Here is a 22,666-nt window from a genome sequence, read left to right on the forward strand (position 1 = left end):
ACTACCAAATACAAATAAAATGATCTTAGCCCTTTCTTCACCCATTGGAGGGGGCAGGCAGTAGGCAACTTGGAAAAACATCCAACTGTACTGATGTTTACAACAACATGCACATGTGAATTGAAACACAGCAGGGAGGGAAGGAGGAACAACCTCGCTGCTTTTTAAGCTGGTAATGTGTACACAGTATTGAATTAATAGTAATTTAGGCTAAGAACTACTATTAAAGGCACAGATGCCTTGTCCTCCTTTGCATCTGGTCACGGTCACCCTCCATGTTTCCTGGAGAAACCACCAACTTTATGTCTGAGCCATCTGCCATGGTTTCAGGCAACTTGGTGATCTTTGTTCAAAACAGGTCTTAATCAAAACACTGTCACACACACTGTAGCCCTAACTGAAAGACCATGAGAGGTAATGATTAACCAGTAAGTATGAACATGCGAAAGGCGTGTCCCAGAAGTGCGTTCAGCAGCACTAATGGCTTGGAAAGGGGATTAAACACACTACAGAATAAAACATAGGGGCTGGGGAAGGGATGGTGATAGGTAACTACAAATGTGGCACAGCCAACAACACTTAATAAAAATCAGTTAAGAAAGCTTGGGCAAATCATTCAGATCGTGACTATTTGCAAGGATTGTTCAACAGTGGAACTGACTCCCTCAGAAGGTGGTAGACTCTCCTTTGGAAGTTCGTAAGCAGAAGTTGGATGGCCACCTGTCATGGATGCTTTTGTTGAGATTCCTGCATTGTAGGGGGTTGGACTAAATTACCCTTGTGGTTCCTTCTTACCCAGTACTATTTTCTGGGGGGTACGCAGGGGTACGCATACCCCTAAACATTTTGTTAATCTAAGTTTGGCCTCATTGAGGGGCAGTATTTCAATATGAGTAGGAAAATGAATCATAGAATCATAGAATCATAGAGTTGGAAGAGACCACAAGGGCCATCGAGTCCAACCCCCTGCCAAGCAGGAAACACCATCAGAGCACTCCTGACATATGGTTGTCAAGCCTCTGCTTAAAGACCTCCAAAGAAGGGGAGTCCACCACAATCCTTGGCAGCAAATTCCACTGTCGAACAGCTCTTACTGTCAGGAAGTTCTTCCTAATGTTTAGGTGGAATCTTTTTTCTTGTAGTTTGGAACCATTGCTCCGTGTCCGCTTCTCTGGAGCAGCAGAAAACAACCTTTCTCCCTCCTCTATGTGACATCCTTTTATATATTTGAACATGGCTATCATATCACCCCTTAACCTCCTCTTCTCCAGGCTAAACATGCTAAAAATGAGAGTAACCCTAAACATTTTTTGGGGGGGGGGGAAAGCACTGCTTCTAACTATACAATTCTATTATTCTATGATGTACAAAACAATTCAGGAAAACAGAATTGGCTCTGTGCAGGATCTCCATGTAGACGGAACATATAAAGCACAGATTTGCAAGGCAGTATGGCTAAGGGTGGCGCTGTGGTCTAAACCACTGAGCCTAGGGCTTGCAGATTGGAAGATCGGCGGTTCGAATGCTTGTGACGGGGTGAGCTCTCATTGCTTGGTCCCTGCTCCTGCCCACCTAGCAGTTCAAAAGCATGTCAAAGTGAAAGTAGATAAATAGGTACCGCTCCGGCGGGAAGGTAAACGATGTTTCCGTGCGCTGCTCTGGTTACGCCAGCTCCCTTGGCCAGTAAAGTGAGATGAGCACCAAAACCCCAGAGTCATCCACGACTGGACCTAACGGTCAGGGGTCCCTTTACCTTTACCTTTTATAGCTAAGGGCAGCAAGTAGCACTGCTGTGGGTTTGGGGCGTAAACTCAGAGGCAAAGCATGCCACAGAGAAGGTGTGAAAAGTTCCTGCCTTTGTGATCCTATTGACAACCTGGTATTTAATGTCAAACTACAAAGGTTAATGCCCTACAAAAGTGATTAGCAGGGTAGCTTATTAGGAAAGTTTTTTTTAAAAAAAAAAAAGGAAAAAAACTGTTGGGTTAAATAAAATTGCCACCTTCTTTTTCTGGTAGATTTCCTGTGACAGACAGGCAAAATGTCACAGGGTGAATTTCATCTTGCCCTTGAGCTGTCATAGGCACCATGTCAGAAAAAAGTTGGCATTTGTATTGTGAGATAAAAAGGCTACAGCAAGGAACCATTTAACATAGAGTTGATTAGGAACCTGGAATCTTCAGGCAGGGCTAGTGTTTGATAACAGGGGCTTTTATTGCAATGACTTCTTGGTGCACATCTGGTTAAGATGATCCAATTTTGTTGGCCAATATCCTACAATGATACTGGCCTTCATCTGATTCTTGACTGGAATAGGATGGACAGATCAGTCTATTCTTATTCCACATCTATTTCACATGTGTTTACTCATTAGTTTGTTCCTTTCTGTTTCCAAATCAATCTGTAATTAAAAAAAAAATCCTTGCAAAATTTGAATTTAAATACATATCACAAAAGAGTTATTAAAATACAACTTTCTTGCAATGTACACATTTCTAAAAGTATTTTTTTAGCACAAACTACAGGAAGTTTTTTTTTTTTTTTTTGCATTTTGTGGGGGGGGGCGTGTTCAACAAGAATGTTATAATAAAACTTAGAAAAAATCCTAAGGATAATTATCCACTGGAGGCTGGTCCATTTCAGCAAATTGGACATTGCCCCACAAACCTCAACCAGCCCCCAATCTGCCTGTCTTCTTATTTACAACCAGGCAGGCGGGTGGTTCTGCCTGTCCTTGGCCCTGGCTCTTGCTCCTATTGGTATCTTGCCTGCTCCAATGTGCACCACCCAGTCCCCACTGTTGTGTTCCAATCTTGGCATTTGTCCAGGAAGTTCAAAACAGATCAGTTCAGTTCAGACTGAACAAAATTCTCATCCATTCCCAGACTGGTAACCACAGCCAGAGTTGCTTATTTGGAAACTAGTCAGACCATTCATGAAAGGCAACTGTACATTGCAATTATAACTCAAACTTCTTCTCATTGTGGTTGATATTTCTGTTGTAAATAGAAACCAGTAGTATAGTTCCAGTCACCTGAAGCAGACATGCCCATCGCTTGTTTTAGAAAGTGGTGCTGGTGGGGAATACAACCATTCTGTGTTGAAGTCATATACACATATCACATTTTTTGCTTTTCTGTCACCTATACACATTGATAAAAACTCAACATCCATAAAGTTTTAGCCTCCACTAGTTGTCCCCAACCAACCATACTGGAAACACAGGCCTGCAACCCCCAGGAAAGGACAAGGTATGCTGCTATGATTAGAAAAACTGTAATTTTAAGGCCTAGTATCAAGTTACATTACTGGTACTGCTACTACAAGAGCTGAGAAACAGACTCTGAAAAGTGAACATGGTATCTGAAGTCACACTAAACTCAGCACTCAGGAATGCAGTGCAGAGGGATTGCCTGGCCTGGCACATGGCAACAGACTGGATGATCTCAGTTTCCTTTCCCACCTCTGTGGTCTGGAGCTCGGCAAGCTTCACAAGAAGCAGTTGGACGGGAGCCAGCTGGCTCTAGCTACCAATTTCTAAGCCCTTAGTCATTCTCAGCTTCCCAAGAAAACCCCTTTTACACCAGATAGGTGTTCCATGCTAGGTATTCCTTTCCTCTTGTGCTACCAGCTAAGCTTCTGCCCCATCATGCCCACATTCCTTTCTCACTACAAGTGCCACAGAAGCACTTTTTGGTACTGCTCATCTCATGTGTCGCCTCTTCCTAGCTATAATGGGTTCCTGGCCTGGCCCGCTTCCTTTCCTGTGTGCCTGCAATATGTGATCTACTAGCTATTAGTTTGTTACCAAGGCAATGTGGTAACACAGAACAGCTGAAAAACCACTGCCCTATGGTCCAGTTGTGGTTCAGTTCTCTACACAAATTTTCCAGAGACATTTGGCTGACCCCTATTGGAAACAGAAAGTTGGAAACTAGATCAGGGGATTTTTCATATCTGTAATAATTTTGGTACATACACTTTGAAACAACTTTGCTAATATGCCCAGGAATGTTTATCTGAGTGTTTATTGTTTAAATTTTAATTTTATGGAATTGCTTCATGTAATATGCTCCAATGTAAACCAAGTTGTATCTGAAAACAACCATGTTAAACAGTTTAAATATGAAAATGAATAAATACTACATTACAACACCCATCCCACACACACAATGAAGGCCCCTTATTTCATACCCAACCAAGTAATTCTTCTTATATAAAACCTGGTATGTCCAGCCAAATAAACATGTACATGAATGGAACATATTTACCAACCTGAATCTTAAGTTCACCTTCAGAGACTGCACCTATCAAGTAACCACCAAGGAGATGACCTTTGCAGTAATAGAATCAGGTTACGGAACAGCTTTGTCTGGGTACCACCTTTGTGGTCTTTTCAGTGATAGATGAAGACATCTCTGTTCATCCAAGCCTTCAAACAACTTATGTAGTCTGGGCCTCTCAGTTTTTCAATCTGTGTTTTTCAATTTGTGCCTGTTATGAGCTTTTTTGTAAATTTTGTATTTTGTGGTCTACTTTATATTTACATGTGGTTGTATCTTCCTTCCACAAGGGGAAAAGACTCTTACCCATGTAATGGAACTTCCCTCTCATCTCCGCCCTCTCGTGCTCTCCAAAAATCTGCTCCAGAGGGTTAGGGGACACTCCAAAATAGATCTGAGGACAGCAGAAGGAGAATCGGAAAGGGAAGAGAAGTCCATTGCACAAAGAGAAGTCCACACGCTCAACACTGGATATAACATGTTGTGTTTTCTTATTTATTGTAATCCACCCAGAGAACTTTATATTATGCAGCAGCATTAATATGCTGAAAATAAATTAAATAAAACATGTTGCCATTACCAGAATGCAAATTAAGCACTGTGAACACTTACTACTTGCAAAGACTGGAACAATACAAACAGAGCTAAAAGTGTGAGCCTCTTTGGGGTCAACTGCTCTGGCTTACTTGTATATCCTCAGTGTATCAGTTGCAGGAACTCTAATGGGTTTACCCTAGTAGCCTAGGAATGCAGCTTTGTTTATTTAGCTTTTATTTCTGCAGGCTGGTTATGCCGATGATATTTCCTAAAAATAACACTCAGATAACCCCACGCGCCTTCTGGGAATAGCAGGCTGTGTTCTACTACCACCATCACCACTCTATTCTGGCTCTGGAATGGGAAGTTATTATACTAAAAGCAAAGGCCTGGGAGCTGGGGGTGGGCGCTGTTAAATCATCACAGAGAACATGGGCCCCAGCCAGCTCTCTGCAGCTGCTGACCTACAGACAATGAGCAGCTTGGATCCATGGGGCCATGCCAAGGGATTGTATTTCCAAGACCTCTTCTTGGGGGAAAGCCTAACAAAGATTTGCTCCAGCTCATGGCTGGATGGATTAAGGGGATCTCTGTTCCTTCCGCCCTGACTAACTTTGATTCAGAACAATCAGCTGCATCCCCTGCTGAAGTGAGGGCAATTTTTAGCTTCAGTCTGGGCTTTGCAATACAGGTCAGCTGTCCCTAAGTCCTTCTGCCAGCATATCCCCCCTCCCCACCCCTTTCAGCAAAGAGAAGCTTTGGAAGGGTGGCATTTAAATTGGGAAAACAGCAAGGGGAGAGGAAAATTAAACCCTCTGCCCCCAGCATCATGGTCCTGATCCCCATCTGCCTACCAGCTTCTTTTACTTTAAAAAATGAAAGAGGGGATTCTGATGACAGACCGTGCCACGTCTAATTTGATGAGTCAGTGCATTTTATGGTACCTTTAAGATGCATTTAACCCAGGGGCATCTGGTTTGCTAATCTTGGGAACCACCCCCCTTTACATACTATGGACCAGCCTCACCATTCTGAGGACATGGTATGTGTGTGCATGAAACGGAACCAAAGGACTGATGTTTCAATTCACTACTATCCAAACTGTGGGCAGAAATCCCAGAAAAGTCTGAAGCCACAGGTGTGATTTTTAGACCTTTTTTTAAAAAATAATTTTTATTAACAGGCCAATCACATCACATTGTCCAAATCACATTAGTTCCAAACTATACAGCCAAATTTTAAATTTTGTTGGGGGTACCCATACATCAAGCTCCGCACGAGTCCAAAACTCCGGACAAGTCCAAGCATCACTTATATTACTGCTTTAATTAGACACTTCTATCCAGTTCGATCCAGATAGTCCTTTATTACTTTCTTTCTCTTCTTGTTGTTATCGTATATTCCTTTCTTTGCGATCTTTGATGATTTTCACAAGCAGATTGAAAACAGGCAGTGATTTCTAGACTTGAGTATGTTTTTGTTAGCTACATCCCACTCCCCTAACCCCAACTCTTTCAATATTTCTCCCAGTTCAAAAGGTAAGGCTTGCAGGGGATTTCCTTGATTATGTTTTGCACAATTGTGCAGATTTTGCTGTACTCATTTGGGCAGATGGGCTCCATAATTTCCACGATGGGAAATAACACATGTTTCTTTTAAGCTGTTTCTTTATAAGCATACACATTCATTGCTCATTAGGGTGTGCACTGGTATAATTGTTCCAAGAGGGTTTTTTAAAAGGCAAAACAAGGGTGGATAATGCATTCCTAGGGGCAGGCTATTTGATGAACTTGTGGCCCTCCAGATGTTGCTGGACTCTACTTTCCATCCACGCTGGTCAGCAAGGCCAGTGATGATGGGAGCAGTAATCCTACAACATCTCCACAAGTTCCCCATCCACACACAATACATGCAGAGGCCTGGAAGAGGCAAATAGCCAGAGGAATACCTAGAGGTTGGCTAAGTTGGCCCCCTAAGCAGGCCCAGTAGGGCACAAAAATTGCACCTCTCCTTGCCGATACATCTCCTTGCCAAGGGCGCAAGGGAGCCTAGGTACATCTCTGCAATTGATTAAATACAAATAAAAAAGTCACAGATTTGGTGCCTTCAATGGTCACCTAGTCCATCCCCTGCCAATGCAGGAAACCCTATGTATTTCTGTAAGCAACATAAGCAGTGTAAACCAGAACCATGTAATATAGGTACAAGTGAATAATACACAATGCCTTTCTGCTAGGGTGTCTCACCCAGAGCTATGATCTGAAGGAACATGATTTAGAAATCTAACTGATGCTAAGCAGGTCTGGGTGTGGCTAGCGTCTAGCTGGGAGACCTCCTGACAATCTATACATGCTGCTGTGAAAGAAAGGTGGGATATATACTTCGGATGTAGGCTTCAGTTTTCCCTTGCTCGTTTCTTTTGCTGATTGGAATTCAGAATGCCCTGGGCACCTGATACATTTAGAGTGAAACCTTAGCGTGCTATGAGCTGTGTCACAGATAAATGCTGTTTAGCTTGCTGGAATAAGATAGGAGTGAGGATTGTGTGTGTGTGTGTGTGTGTGTTGCTTGAACAAGGGGTTTGGGAACAAGGATTTCATGTTCTATGAGAACCGTAGGCTTTGTGGCTTAGGTCAAGGGGACCAGAAAGACCCAGACTCTGGGGTTCGATTATCCCAGGTATAGGAGGGAAGTGAAATCCAATAGCATTAAAAAGCTGGCATCTACCAACAGGCTGTCTGCTAACTTTTGCTGGCTTTTGTTGTTTCACTTTCTTACCCTAATCTGACTGTTGTGAGACGTGTTATGAAAATGCATAGCAGTGCATTTTCCTGTATCTATGATCAATTGTTCTCTTCTGTTGTGGGTTACAGTACCTAGTGAAGCATTATGACCCCCAGCCCTTCAACCTAACAGGGCAGCATGTCCCCACCTGGGTGGCCTTTACAGAATCCTTGCCTTCCCTAGCAGTGCAGAACAAGGAATGCAGCAACAGGTCTTGACATGCCTATGGAGTGGCAAGTAGGAGAGAGCTGCTCAAATAGGTCTATAAATGTACTGAACCAGCTAGTTTATCTGTCCAAGTGGGCCAAAACACCTGCCATCTGTGCTGAGCCTCTTCATCAGACTGGATGTTAAACAAACTGGGGGAAGGAGGGGAAGGCTCTTTTGGTATTAAAGCCATAACATCTGCATTGTTCAAAAATTCATTTTTGTTCCCCAGTCTCAGAAGGGGTATGGCTGTGGGGTGCAGCTGTGGGGGTTGTCCTGAAGAGCAGCTGCACTTCTGATTTTACCACTATACTACTGATGCTCTTAAGCTGAGGGGCAAGTCCAAAAGGGAGAGACTTGCATTGTTTTCCCCTTCTTAAAAATGCTGTGTGCACACTTATACGGAGGTACATAAGCATTCATATTTTCATGATTTTGATTTTTCTAAAACAGCTGTAAAAGAACTCAGCGAGTGTGGGAGACTGTGATATAACTGCCAAATGTGCACATATTCATTGTAGCACTGCTGGCTACACTTCTGGAGGTTAGTTTTGATTTTTCCAGAATGCATTGAAACTGGGCATGAGTAGAGCTTTAGAGATAGTGTGGCTGCATGTGTTAATTCCATCTGGAGATTGGCAACAGGATAACACCAGTCTCCTGATTTATGCTGAACCAAAGGAATTGCAGATCCCCTTAAAAACACACACACACATATCAATTTTTGGCCCTCATCATTATGCAGAAAAGATTGAAAATGTCAGGTGAGCACCAAAGGGTTTTGAAGGCCGTTGCCAAGACACGGATTTGAACATATTTAAATAACAGAAAGTATATTTCACTAATGTCAAGCTACTGTCAAAACAGTGTATGCAAAGGTTCAAGTTACGAAACACTTGTATTTCTCAAGGCCCCGTGAACGTGTAAAGCTCAAAGGTATGTAGGGATGCCAAAAGTCCTATGCAGGGCAGTGTGGAAAGGTCCTACAAATAATCTGCTTGTATAAACATTTACAAGGGCCTGATCTCCTGGCAGGGGTTTCTCTCATTCCCTGTTTGTCACATCAGAAGCTGTTAACAACCCTGCCCCACTCTCAAAGGCATGCTCACATGCCCCTAAGAAACATCAGATGTGTCCGGGAATGGAAGCCGTCTGTGTTCTCATGAGTTCCCAGAAGGACAGGTTGTAAATGATAATCAGAACGAAACGTGGTGTTAAAATCACAGGCAAGAAGAACCCAAGCCTCTTCCCAGATGTCTCTCTCTGCCACTTCCCTGAAGACAAGGAGAGTCCAAGGTTGCTTCCAGATGCCGTTTTATTGAGTTTTCATTCCAATTTGTTTGCAGGAAGATTAGATGGCATTGTGTCAAGCAAATTTTATCTCACATTTTCCAGTGCATTTCCCCATCACTTTTTCTTACCGCAAAAGGTCTGGTTTTGTTCAGCAGTTCCAAATTAACTTCAATGGTGCAACCTCAATTTGCCAGTATGTGATTAAAGCCCATCCCAAAATAGCGACAGTCTGTAAGCACCCTGTGTTTCTCCATGTAATTCAGTTCCATACTGCATGGGTACCTATCCCAGCTCTATTGCGGAATCTAACTAGCTGAGTGCAGCCGGGATGACCTGGAACCATGTGTTAGCTGCTCTGAGATCTCTGGAGGAACAGAATACAAATGTGACAAACAGCAGTGTGGTAAAGCAGGTGGCATACAATCCCCTTCCTGTCAAATTCCTATCAAAGTTGTGGGGGCAACCACACCAAGGTGATATTAGGTTTGGTACCCAAGGCGTTTGCAGGTTCCCTTCCAGCTGGATCCTAGAAAAATGAGGACATGCCTCAAAATGGGTTGGCGAGTCATTTTGCCAGCTAAGTTATGGAAGAACGGGTTGTAATTGGATCTGTATTTAGTTTTCAGCTTAGTAATTTATTTCATTTATAATATTTTGTTTGATTACTTTGTTGTTGTTTTCTATTTTCTGTTGACCACAATAACCCAAGGACTGCCTCTCCCTATATGAACCAACTCCACAAGAGGACCAGATGATGGCAACAGAAGAACAGGCATTTTCTGCAACTGTTTCCCATTTGTGGAATACTCTCCCCCGGCAGGCTCAACTTTTGCCTTCATGAATATTATTACATATCTTTGGCTAATTAAACAATCTATGGCCTTTTAAACTGGAGCGGGGTATTGCTTGGTTTATTATGTTATGTATTTTTGTGTCTTTATATTGAAAACTGCCCTGTGATCCTTGGATGAAGGATATAAATATTTAATTTAGACCAATAAAAATATTTTATTTTTACTTTCCCATCCTGCAACAAGCCCCCCACGTTTGCTTCATGCTTCCTCTCCAAACAGTTCTGCAGTTGCTAACATATTTTGCTAATTGATGGTTATGGGGAATTATTCTATTCCTGATCTGTCCCTTTACATTCTGGCAATCACATATTGCCCTGCCAGTATCTCTGACTAGAACCTTTTTGCATATGGATGAATTTACAAAAGCTCTGAACTTCTGTAAAGTGACAAAGGATAAAGGTAGAGAGAGAAGACCTTTCCACCTCCCCTCGTCATGGAATTTAACAGACTGTGCAAATATTTCAAGCCTTGTTTAAATAACTCTGAAGGCAAACAGTAGAGAGTCAGCATGTAACTGGCTGAACAGCAGATAACCTCAAATCAGGAAGAAAGCCTAAATCTGGTGTATGCTGGCTCCTATTTGGGATGAAAAAAGGGAAGGATGGATTTCTGCAATAATTGGTGAGGTAGGGTAAATCCAAAGTAATATATTTTGGGATGTGTAAGGCACACACACAAAGACCACAAGAGGCTGTCATCTGAAAAGGCACACAAAACCACCATATAGATCCACCATTTGTCATATTCTTCCTAGAATTAAGGTCTGCCAGATAGATCAAGGAACCCAAAGCAAAGGCTGGGTTCACATTACCACCTCAGAATGCACTGAAGTTGTTGTTTTTCCCTAGTGCATTTCATTGCTCTTCCCACCCCCCACCAACTCTGCTAGCTATTCACATCAGCATGACTTCATTAATGTCAGATTCATTTCTGTTTGTGTTTCACCAGGGAGTGTTGATGGGAAGGGAGCGACTTTACTCTATGCAAATGTGCTATCACTTTTGCTAGAGAAGAATTAGGAACAGCTTAAGGGCTCCAACCTGTGTTAAGCAGGTTTGAGAAACAACACATCAAACTAGTATTTTATAAGTACAGGATACATATGCATTTTGGATAGTGTTGTGTGAACACAGATTAAAAATCCAGGGTCAGAAATGCAGTGAGGGCACAGTAAATGGGAGTGTGAACACAACTGACCTTTGCTAATCACTATTTTTCTTCAGGTTATCATACCGGTAATTCATTCATTATGGTTTTACTTCCCCACCATTAATTGTTCCCATTAGTCTTCTTGCTCTCCTCACACTTCCTTTTTATATCTACCTAACTACCTCTCTACTGTGAGAAAACCTCAAATGAAATCCATAATGACTATCCATTCACAGTCATTTTCTAAAACTTTCTCTTCTGTTTAGTCTCTTAGAATTTCCCCTTAAGTGCTAAGACAATGATACTGATTCCTTTTCAGTTGCCTTCCGTGAGATCCCCTGCGCTGCATGTGTGCAGTCACAAGAATGGAGTTCCCTGCTATTCCCTTACAGCCTCAGATCCTTGTAACAGATGGGAAACTCCTAATAGTCACATAAGACCTATTCCTGGATTCCTGACCTAGCAGGGAAGTGGCAAGTCATTAAATTCCCCTGTGAACTCAGTGTCCCGTGCTTTCAAGTCATCCGAAAGCAGCTGGGAAAATTTATGTTCCTGGCCAGCTCTCACTTGTCCTGTGTTTACTTTTCCCCACCCATTCCTTAGATCCTCTTTCTAACCCAAAGAATGTCACCACCAGTAAAATCACCCACACCAGAAACCTAGCTCTCCTCAAGCTCTGCTTACTTTCTCATCGTTTTATGAGTCTTTGCTGCTAAGTCTTCTCTGGGAAGGCAGTCAGGATAGGGACAGATTCTAGACAGTCCCATGCTGCTACAAATTTGGTGAAACATGCCTTTCCCAGGACACAACTACTAAAACACTCAGTCACACATTAAAAAAACTGCCCAACAGAGGAATGTTAACACTGCAGGCCAAATTACTAATTGTTAGCTGCATTCATGCCTTCATTAATAAATGTTCTTGTTTCATTACGCACCATATTTTCTTCCTCCATCTATATACATATCCAACGATAACAAATATACAAATGGATTGTGATGGCAGAGAATGTCATAAAAGATGCCTCCTCCATTATGATTCAAATTGTTCTATATACTTTACACATCCCAAACAGTGTCCCCTCTAACTCCCTGCCCTGCAAATGCACCCACAGGACAAGACAGCAAAGAGAGCTCCTAGTGAGTAACTTGCTCCAACAAGGATTGGAAGAACTGGGGCCATGTTGAACCTCGGCTTCCCATCCACCTCTTCTAAGCTCTGCCCCCTTTAGGAGAACTAGGGTCTCTTTAAGGAGTCACCTCTCGCCTGAAGAAACACACTTCTCCTGCACACCCCATAGTACCTCATGCACACCCTGCACCAATGAACTGGCGAGGGAGCATAGGAGGCACTCAGTTCCTTGGGCCCAGGAGCAGCACCCACCTGGTCTGGCTCCCAGCATGTGACCCTATAGCCTCTGACTCAGCATCCTGCACAGCTGGGGAGTGTCATGACCCTGGAGTCCCAAGTTTCAGTGTAAGCAGTGCCAACAGTGGTGTGCATAATGTCAGCTTGCTTTGAGTGCTTTTGTTTAATTATTTAAAAAGTTACTATCACAAAGCAATCCTAAACTCACATTATGCCGGGACTGGGGACACATGGCTGCAATGCCAGTCGAACAGCCGTTGTGTGCTCAGACAGGGAGGAAAGGGAAAAACTCAGAGCCAGAAAAGACCAAAATGATGCACATGCTATCAGCATCCCTGGAAACACCACCACACCCCACCAATCAGGGACTGCACTGGCATCAACATCCTGATGTGATGCAGATGTAGAAGGAACCAACCTGTGCAGGCCAAGATGGGGTAGGTCTTTAACAAATTACAGGCTTTACAATGGGGGAAAAACACAGAACGTGGATCAAAAAGTTGGCAGGGTCAAGCAGTGCAATGTGCCCATATCTCATTCTTCAGGAAAAACCAGTAACAGTTTGCATACAAAAAATACCAGCTGAGCTGCAGTGGTGGCTATGCCCACTGGGACTAGCAGGATGGAAGACAGGGAGACCATCAGTAGATGGAGCCAGAGCCAATGGCAGGAAGAGCCAACTAATTCTGTTTCTGTTCCAATCTTATTCCCTGCTGAGTTCTGTAAGCCAAAACTGAGGAAGCCCTTAGCCAAGACAACCCCCTGGAGTGGATGTAATTAAGAAGGCAGGCATTTGAGGGCTGCCTGAGGGCAAGCAGAGATTGTTGGGGGAATGGCATATTTGCCCTAATGAACTGGCCTCCACTATCCAGATGCACCATTATGAAGACTTGTGTAAACACATGAAATCACCCTGAATCAGCAATAGGAAAATCTAGTTATCAGTTTGGCAGGAAGATGCTCCCAAGCAGGACAACTGGAGGGGACCTGGAAGTTGTCCAAAATGGACACAAAGTCCAGTCAGAATCAGGAGCTGTCCGGATTAGATTTTCCTGAATAAGGCGGATTTTACTGGAGTCATTAGAACAGAGTTTTACAGTGTTTGGCAGCTCCTGGGCTAGCAGGAATCTGCCGATGTAAGGCTGCATTGCTGACAGTACTGGCATGGTGTATTTTCTTTCATGGCTGGTGTGAACCTGAACACTGCCAGTGCATTCTGCTTCCATGTCTCCTGTAATTTAAAGATAAGGCAAGTTCTTTGTTCCTAAAAGCAGAGAGTTTCTGTTTTGCAAGCTTTGTCATGGGGCTTCCCTACCTCTATTCCCCTCACAATTTCTCTAGCTAAGGTTCCTCTGAAACAAGTGAGAAAGAACCAAGAAGAAAGCTTTCCTGCCTCCTCCCCAACCACAACAGTGAAATCAAGATGCAATGTAACACAGATGCTTGAGTTTCTGTAGGCGGCTGCTGGAAGGCACTAGCTAGTGGAAAATAAACATCTAAGGTAGGCCCAACGTAAGGTCAGTCATTGAGTCCAACATTTCTGCCCACTAAACTGTAGGAGCTGAAGGGACAGGGATTCCAATTCAGTCAAATCAGCTTAGTAGTAACTGTCCATAGCAAGCATTTTTCTTTCCATCTTTCATTTACAAACTATCATTGATTTACCTCCCCACCACCACCACCACCATAGACAGGAAGACGCTAGAAAGGTGAAATACTTCCCCGAGTTTATATCAGTGGCGTCATCAGAAGAGGATTTGGGGACAGAGTCCAGAGCCCTTGCTCAACAGAATGGTCAGGAAGGATCTCCAAATATGGGCTGCTCACCACATTTTGAAGTGAAGTAATGCATCCAAAAAGCAGATTGGGGTGGGGCAGTCCAAAGTTTAACATTGCCAGGTTTGGATACAGACAGAGGACACTGTATGGATCTGGCCTTCTAGCACCCACAGTTGTGGGATTCTGCTTTCATTGTGAAAGAGAGCACACAATGGAAGGCATGTCTGTGTGGGATCCACTGATAAGGATTAGGGGAATCTGGGTTCAATTACCAGCAGGCTATTTTAAAGCAGCCAGTAACATGCCCTGCTGCATCCCAGAGGCTGTGTCATTGAGCAAGAACTCCTACATCCCTCACCCTGTAATATGCAAGCAGAAGTAATTACGGTACATTACAAATACATCTTGTGGAGAATCAACTTAAGTGACACAAAGCATAGTGCTTACCTTTCTGAGGTCATCCAGCCCATACTCTATGGATGAAGTCAGGACCTCCAGGGCCTACAGTCAAAACAAAGGAGTGATTAATGCACGCTCTTGGTACTTAATGCTCTCTGTTCTATCGGCAATGATGGCACGTGCCTGAATCCATCCTGATTTTCTCGGTCTTTTGCCCTTCAGCTTTCTGTAAAGTTTCTATGGGCAAAATTTGACTTGCACAATTAGACTGCTGCTCACACGATGGGACTTTGCCTTCCTACCCTCCACCCTCCAGCACTCGTGCCACAAAAATATGCTTTTCCAAAGTTTCTCCCAGAGGTTATGATCTATATTGTGTCCAATATCTATTGCCCAGTGTGTAATTGAAGCTTTAACGAGCTCGTCTTTTGTTTCCCATTCTAATAAAAAAATATACATTTTAGACAGAAGTTTCTCCTTATTTTCTAAGAGTTGTTTTTCAGATTGTGAGCTTTGGTCCAGAAATCCATTCTTTCTAATTTAAACATGTCGTATATCTGGTGATACTGCAACCAAACCGTAACTTGGCTTCTAAAGTTTCCCATTGAATTCAGTTTGGGTCGTCCCCCCGCTGTAAAATTCACCAGTTCCCTGTAAATCGCCCATTGTCTGTCCATATCAACTCTCTTAATTGTAATTGCCTCAATGGGAGATAGCCATAAAGGTGTTTTTCTTTCCAGCAGATTTTTATATTTCTCCCAGATTCTATACAGATCCTTCCTAAGGATGTGCTTCATAAAACTGTTGTAGGTTTTAGCCTTCCCATACCAGAGACATGCATGCCAGTCGAATGTTAAGCCATGACCCTCTAGATCTAAGACATGGGTAGGCAAACTAAGGCCCAGGGGTCGGATCTAGCCCAATCACCTTCTAAATCCAGCCCACAGACGGTCCGGGAATCAGCGTGTTTTTACATGATTAGGTGTCCTTTTATTTAATATGCATCTCTGGGTTATTTGTGGGGTCTGCCTGGTGTTTTTACATGAGTAGAATGTGTGCTTTTATTTAAAATGCATCTCTGGGTTATTTGTGGGGCATAGGAATTCATTCTCCCCCCCCCCAAAAAAAAACATAGTCTGGCCCCCCACAAGGTCTGAGGGACAGTGGACCAGCCCCCTGCTGAAAATGTTTGCTGACCCCTGAGCTAAGATTGTCCAATATAATCCATTCTTTTAACCAACACAAACAAGCTGCCTCATAATACATTTGCAAATCTGGCAGAGCAAAGCCTCCTCTTTCTTTAGTATCTATCATAATTTTATGTTTAATTCTTGGATTTCCCCCCGCCAGATATATTTAGAGATATCTTTTTCCATTCTTTGAAGTAGCTTAAATTGTTTACAATTGGGATTGATTGGAATAAAAACAGCATCCTAGCCAATATATTCATTTTAATGGCACGTGTGTGTGTGTGTGTGTGTGCGCGCGCGTGCGTGCGTGCGTGCGTGCGCACACACACACACATGAGTTTGTAGTTCCCTCTTTTCAAAATCCTATTTCCCTACATTTTCTTCTCACCATTGTGGACTCTTCAGTTCACAAAGTTGGCAGCTGCAATTCTCTGCCCCTTTAGGTTGATAATCATCACATTTCTACAGATTAAGAACAAATTAAACCCTTAAACCCTAGAATCTAGGCTTGTCTACTAGAGCTTGCTCCCCTTCTGCCCCCATCCTGGATAGATGTTATATCTCTCCTGGAATTTCTACTGGGCATTAAGGAGTGCGTATAATGTTCTTCCCAGCCCATGAAACATCCAGCCCTTCTCATGCTGCTGGGTGTGGCTGCTAAAAATTCCAAAGAATGAAAGCAACGTCCTGAGCTGTGTGAGAGAGAATAAGAGAAAACATTATAAGGATCAGATGAGTTTGGTGCAGCCAGCAAGAGGACAGTCCAAACTTCCCTGATGAATGTCAACAAACTGCAGTTCATATACTCTCAAACTATTACCTATTTAATAAATCCAGACTCTACCTTATGTAGAAGTTGTTGTTGATGTAATGAAAAAAATGTACCTGATACCTGATTATGGTTTCTATGGCAAATATTCAAAAATCCATAGTTGAGCAATACATCTCTCAGGACCACCAAAATGCCACAAAAGCATGGCAAATAGTATTGAAGAGCTATGGATTTTGGATATTTTTATCGACCAATATAGCAACCAGGGCTTTTTCAGCCAGAACTCACCGGAACTCAGTTCCAGCACCTCTTTTTCCAGAAAAATAGCACTGATTGCAATATTTTCCTTTTTTGGAGGGGGGTGGAGTGGGACAGATTGGTGTAATTGAAAAACTGGGGGAGGGCAACATTTTTATGTCTCTTTATTTCTCTCTCCATCTCCAACTGAGCCTAGGGCTTGCCGATCAGAAGGTCGGCGGTTCAAATCCCCACGACAGGGTGAGCTCCCATTGCTCGGTCCCAGCTCCTGCCCACCTAGCAGTTCGAAAGCATGTCAAAGTGCAATTAGATAAATAGGTATCGCTCCAGTGGGAAGGTAAATGGCGTTTCTGTGCACTGCTCTGGTTTTGCCAGAAGCGGCTTAGTCATGCTAGCCACATGAGCTGTACGCCGGCTCCCTCAGCCAGTAAAGCGAGATGAGCGCCGCAACCCCAGAGTCGTCCATGACTGGACGTAATAGTCAGGGGTCCCTTTACCTTTATTCTTACATAAAATAACCAAAGCTATTTGAATTTGATTTTGCATTTGTTTGGGTGGTACAAACTCAGTCTCTAATCATTCACAGTAGGGAATGACAGAGGGAGGCAGCGAGATGTCAAGTACACCATCTACTATGTCCTTTTATGATGACAGGGCTGGAATTCAACCTTCCCTGGAGGCGGCTCCTGACAGAGAAGCTGAGTCACAGGAGTGAGATGCTGCCAATACTGCAGGCGTATGTAAAACCTGAACAACAGCTATCTGCTGATTAACAGAGAAGGAAGTTTTTCCAAATCTTAAGGTTGCCCCTTTCTTCCTATGAGAATATATTGATTGGTTTACAATATTTATATACCGCCCTTACTGAAGGAATATTTCCACAGTGGTTGATATAAAACAAGGCTAGCTAAAAAAGCCAATGCAATTCTGGGCTGCATCAATAGGAGTATTGCATCTAGATCAAGGGAAGTAATAGTGCCACTGTATTCTGCTCTGGTCAGACCCCACCTGGAGTACTGTGTCCAGTTCTGGGCACCACAGTTCAAGAAGGACACAGACAAACTGGAACGTGTCCAGAGGAGGGCAACCAAAATGGTCAAAGGCCTGGAAACGATGCCTTATGAAGAACGGCTAAGGGAGCTGGGCATGTTTAGCCTGGAGAAGAGGAGGTTAAGGGGTGATATGATAGCCATGTTCAATTTTTTTTTCCTTATAAAAGGATGTCACATAAAGGAGGGAGAAAGGTTGTTTTCTGCTGCTCCAGAGAAGCGGACACGGAGCAATGGTTCCAAACTACAAGAAAAAAGATTCCACCTAAACATTAGGAAGAACTTCCTGACAGTAAGAGCTGTTCGACAGTGGAATTTTGCTGCCGAGGAGTGTGGTGGAGTCTCCTTCTTTGGAGGTCTTTAAGCAGAGGCTTGACAACCATATGTCAGGAGTGCTCTGATGGTGTTTCCTGCTTGGCAGGGGGTTGGACTCGATGGCCCTTGTGGTCTCTTCCAACTCTATGATTCTATTCTATAAGGCTAGAATAATATATCTACAGACAATTGGAAATTGCAGAGTTTGGATAAAATGAAGGACAAAGTGCGAGACTGGTTACATTATGCTCAGATTAAAGAAGTCTTTAAAAATGACAAAAAGCTAGGGTTTCAGGTGGAGAAATCGAAATTGGAAACAGAATTGTTGGAACCAAAAACTAAGGTACTTTCAAGAATGTATAACTTGCTGTTAAAATGGAATACACAAGATGAAATGGTTAAATCAGCTATGATAAGGTGGGCACAGGACATTGGGTATAATATTATGTTTGAGGACTGGGAAAGGTTGTGGACCACTGGGCTGAACTTCACTGCATGTAATGCTTTGAAGGAAAATGTAATGAAGATGATATATAGATGGTACATGACCCCAGTTAAACTTGCCAAGATATACCATTTGTCTGATAATAAATGTTGGAAATGTAAAGAAAATGAAGGAACATTCTTTCACCTCTGGTGGACCTGCCCTAAGGTGAAGGCCTTCTGGGAAATGATATATAATGAGCTGAAAAAGGTATTTAAGTATACCTTTACCAAGAAACCAGAGGCCTTCCTTCTGGGCATTGTCGGCCAGAAGGTGTTAAAGAAGGACAGAACATTTTTTATGTATGCAACAACGGCAGCAAGGATACTCATCGCTAAGAATTGGAAAACCCAAGAACTACCCACACTGGAAGAGTGGCAGATGCAACTGATGGACTATATGGAACTAGCTGAGATGACTGGCAGAATCTGAGACCTGGGAGAGGAGAAGGTCGAAGAAGATTGGAAGAAATTCAAGATTTATTTTAAAAAATACTGTAATTTGGTTGAATGTTAAGAAAGGATGCTAGATCATAAATAATTGTGCACCACTAAAATAGAAGGATTTAAGATGATAAGTAAATTTGAGGAAAAATTATAAACCTATTGGAGAATTTATAGATTATATTTAAATGAATTTGACACAAGAGTGTAAACAAGATGATAAATTGCTGGCAAGAATTGAAAATGATGCAAATGAGAGCGGGAGGCGTGAGGGAGTCCATAGATGTCAAGAAAAGATGTTATGATATATGTTATGCTGTTTTTATTTTTGCATTTATGTTTAAAACCCAAATAAAATATATTTTTTTAAAAAAATAGAATAATATATCTACAGATCAAAACTGAAACTTTTAACCAGCATGATGACAGCAATTTCTTTCCCAAAACCAAGCCCAGAACAGAATTCTGTGAATCTAGATCAGGGCAGGGGACCTGTGACCCTGCAGATGTTGTTGGACTCTCAATTCCAATCAGAGCCGGTCCACATATCCTATGGTCAGGGATGGTGGAGGGCCACAGCTCCATCCACCCTCATCCAAATAAACAGCTTCATCCAGATGGAACTTTCCAAAAAAGAAAAGGTCCCTGAATCAGTAAGAGAAAAATGTGGTCTTCCCTGCTTGCTAATGCACAATGGGGAAAAGGCACAGACCAAATTATCTGTATTCTACAATCACTGCACAAGTGAACAAGAGAGCCCCTATCCTAAACATTTGTTAAAAATAAAACGTAAAATAGAGAAGGGTTAGCTAAAAAGAGGATGTGCCACACATATGACATTGATGGAGAGAATTGGATTTTGTGGTGCTCATCAGAGACTTTCCCTCATCTCTGCCAGTAAAAAAGCCTCCATTTTATGAGCTTGCTGCTCCATTTTAGGTGCTAAACATAATCTTGAAACTACTGCACTGACTCACAAGTAATTTCATTGCCTTACTTGGCTGCAGTCTGAAATCACTAGGAGATGCACAGATCTGATTCAACAGCTTTTAAATTAAGAAAAACCTAAGTAACAATCCAATTACCGTATGTGGAAGCTGCTAATGGTGGTTGATTAAGTCAGCATTCTTGCACAGACACCCAGCCCACATCCTCTCCCAATTTCTAGATCTTCTGCAGTGAAAAGAGACAGGATTTTCAGAGCTCAAAGCACTGGCTCTGTGATACAAGACAGAGATGCTAGACACAGGGCAATGCGGCAGAGGATGGAGCAAATCCAATACTAAGACACTGATGCTACTCAGCTTTCAAATATCACTACTGTACTGTTTTACTAGAACTGAGTCTTAGCACATTCAACCAAGCAACAGCTGCATTATACCAGGGTGGTTGCTGCCCTTTCTGTGGTTTAGAGTAGCCTTGAGATTAAGTACGTATGTGGGGTGCATATTGATTCTTTTCAGGTGAATAGATTGCTATGAGCAGGGCCTCTCTCTCTCTCTCTCTCTCTCTCTCTCTCCATTATCAGCATAATCACTAACATATCTGTTTTACCAGATTGCCATTATAAATATAGCGCATAAGCAGAAGTGACTTACTTCAATTATCATCATCTTATGGATAAAAACATCATCCACCTTTGCTTTTTAACAACAATAGACTGTGTGGGTTACTTTTTATAGAGAAATATATATGTACAGTACCCATGATTTAAAATTGTGTACACTGAATCTGCAAACAGGACCAGCAGTAAAAATCAGACACACAATGGAAAAGGTTGCGGGGAGGACCTATTATTATCTGTCAAGACTCGTGTTGGTAACATTTTTTAATTGATCTGCAAGGGTGACTTAAAAGGTTTGTGTTTCCTCATAAGCACATTAATAATACCATTTACTAATTTTAAGCCATTCTCCATTTACTCACTTCACTGCAAGCCAAGCCTGTACTAATACAAGTCATACTTACAATGTTGTTGTTGAGGGTGACATTATTGGTGTACAGATATTCAATGACTGCGAGGAACACCTCTGGCTCCACGTGGCTCAGGATCAGTGGGGCTTGCATCTCCTGGGGCTGGCTTAACATTGCATGGAGTGCCTGGCAGCGGGAAGCGAGGAGGCAGCGATGGGCAAAGATTTCCTTCTGCTCTCTGCCTACCAGAAATGTCACATCACTGTGGGAAAACAGGCAATGAGTTTACCATGCACACTTCTCAATGCCCTGCCCTGCTCTCCCCTTTCTCCAGCTACACTCCCCATTGAGAACCATCTTGCAGAGTTCAGCTGGCCTGTGCTCAAAGAAAATTTGCAGTAGGCCAACAAACTACATGTTCAGCAGCATCCCCCTTTCTTTGATCAGCTGTAGAGCAGCTGAAGCCCTTCCATGCCTACCACTTTTTCATCATAAGCCCTCCTGGCTGGGCTATAAGACCCGTGCGCTGCAAACACCTACCCTCTGCCCACACAAAAACTCTCTTTTGAACTGCTCCACCCAGTGCCGCCCAACCTTCTGCCTGTGTCCAGCAATAACTCTTGCTCTCAGCTCTCCTCCTCATGAACCCACCTTCTGCCTGCACAAACTCCCACTCAGGCTCTCGCTCACCTGCTCCCATCGGACCCACCTCTGCCCACATTGAGGAGGACCAGGATGTGCTTGAATACATGAAAAAGGTGTCCTGTTTGAAGTCCGAACAGGACAGGGAACACATTTCTCCCCCCACAAAGAAAGGACAATCACATCTTTCTAGGGACAGGTGGCAACCCGAGTGCCAGATTTAGTCCTAGAATAAATGAAGCAGTAATAGTAATCCATCAAGCAGAGAGCCTTCTCTTCAGCACTGCATGAAGAAAGCCAGTCACCATACAGAAAGAATGGAGTAAGAGCTTCCCAGACAGAGGATGTGACATTAACCTCAAAAGTTCTCATTTTAGAAATAAAGCATAAAGCACTTGAATGGGGCCTTTTAATAGCACACTTGATTTCCTGCTGTTCCTCCTCAGTTTCAGCAAACTCAGTAAATACACTATCTGGGCTGCATGTATTGTTTCCTGGGGTCGAACTACATGTTACAACAGAAGAGCCCTGCTGGATCAGGCTGAAGGCCCATCAAATCCATCATCATGCTCTCTCAGTGGCTAAACAGATGTCCCTGGGGAGTTCACAAGCAGGCCCTGAGAGTAATAGCACCCTCCCCATTTGTGCTGATATTCAAAGGCATGCCACCTCCAGAATCATGGCCGGAAGCCACAGATAGCCTTATCCTCTATGGATTTGTTTAACCCCCTTTTAAAGCCTTCCATGTTTGTGGCCATTATTATATCCTGTAATACTACAAATTACAGGGGTGGGTGACTAATCTGATCCAGAACCAAACCAGGGGGTAAAATCCCCTTACAACTCCACCCCTTCAGTGCTGGGTTTGAGCTGCAGGTGGTGGGGGCACATTCTGGAAATTTGGGTAAAAAATTAAGGAATGCAGGCACATCTATGTAGCTCATGT

General features: G+C 42.9%; 1 protein-coding gene across 1 annotated transcript in view; it reads right to left on the minus strand.

The window, feature by feature from the left end:
* The window catches only part of BTBD19 (BTB domain containing 19), a 52,014-nt gene that overhangs the window by 24,724 nt on the left and 4,624 nt on the right, over positions 1 to 22,666 (minus strand). Inside the window, exons 2-3 of the mRNA XM_081865580.1 lie at positions 21,133 to 21,340; positions 14,702 to 14,755 (exon numbers count right to left, since the gene is read on the minus strand). Coding sequence (XP_081721706.1) covers positions 14,702 to 14,755; positions 21,133 to 21,340 — 262 coding nt within the window. The remainder of the gene's footprint in view (positions 1 to 14,701; positions 14,756 to 21,132; positions 21,341 to 22,666) is intronic.

The sequence above is a fragment of the Podarcis erhardii genome (genome assembly GCF_964252035.2).
Source record: "Podarcis erhardii genome assembly, chromosome: 6".
NCBI lineage: Eukaryota > Metazoa > Chordata > Lepidosauria > Squamata > Lacertidae > Podarcis > Podarcis erhardii.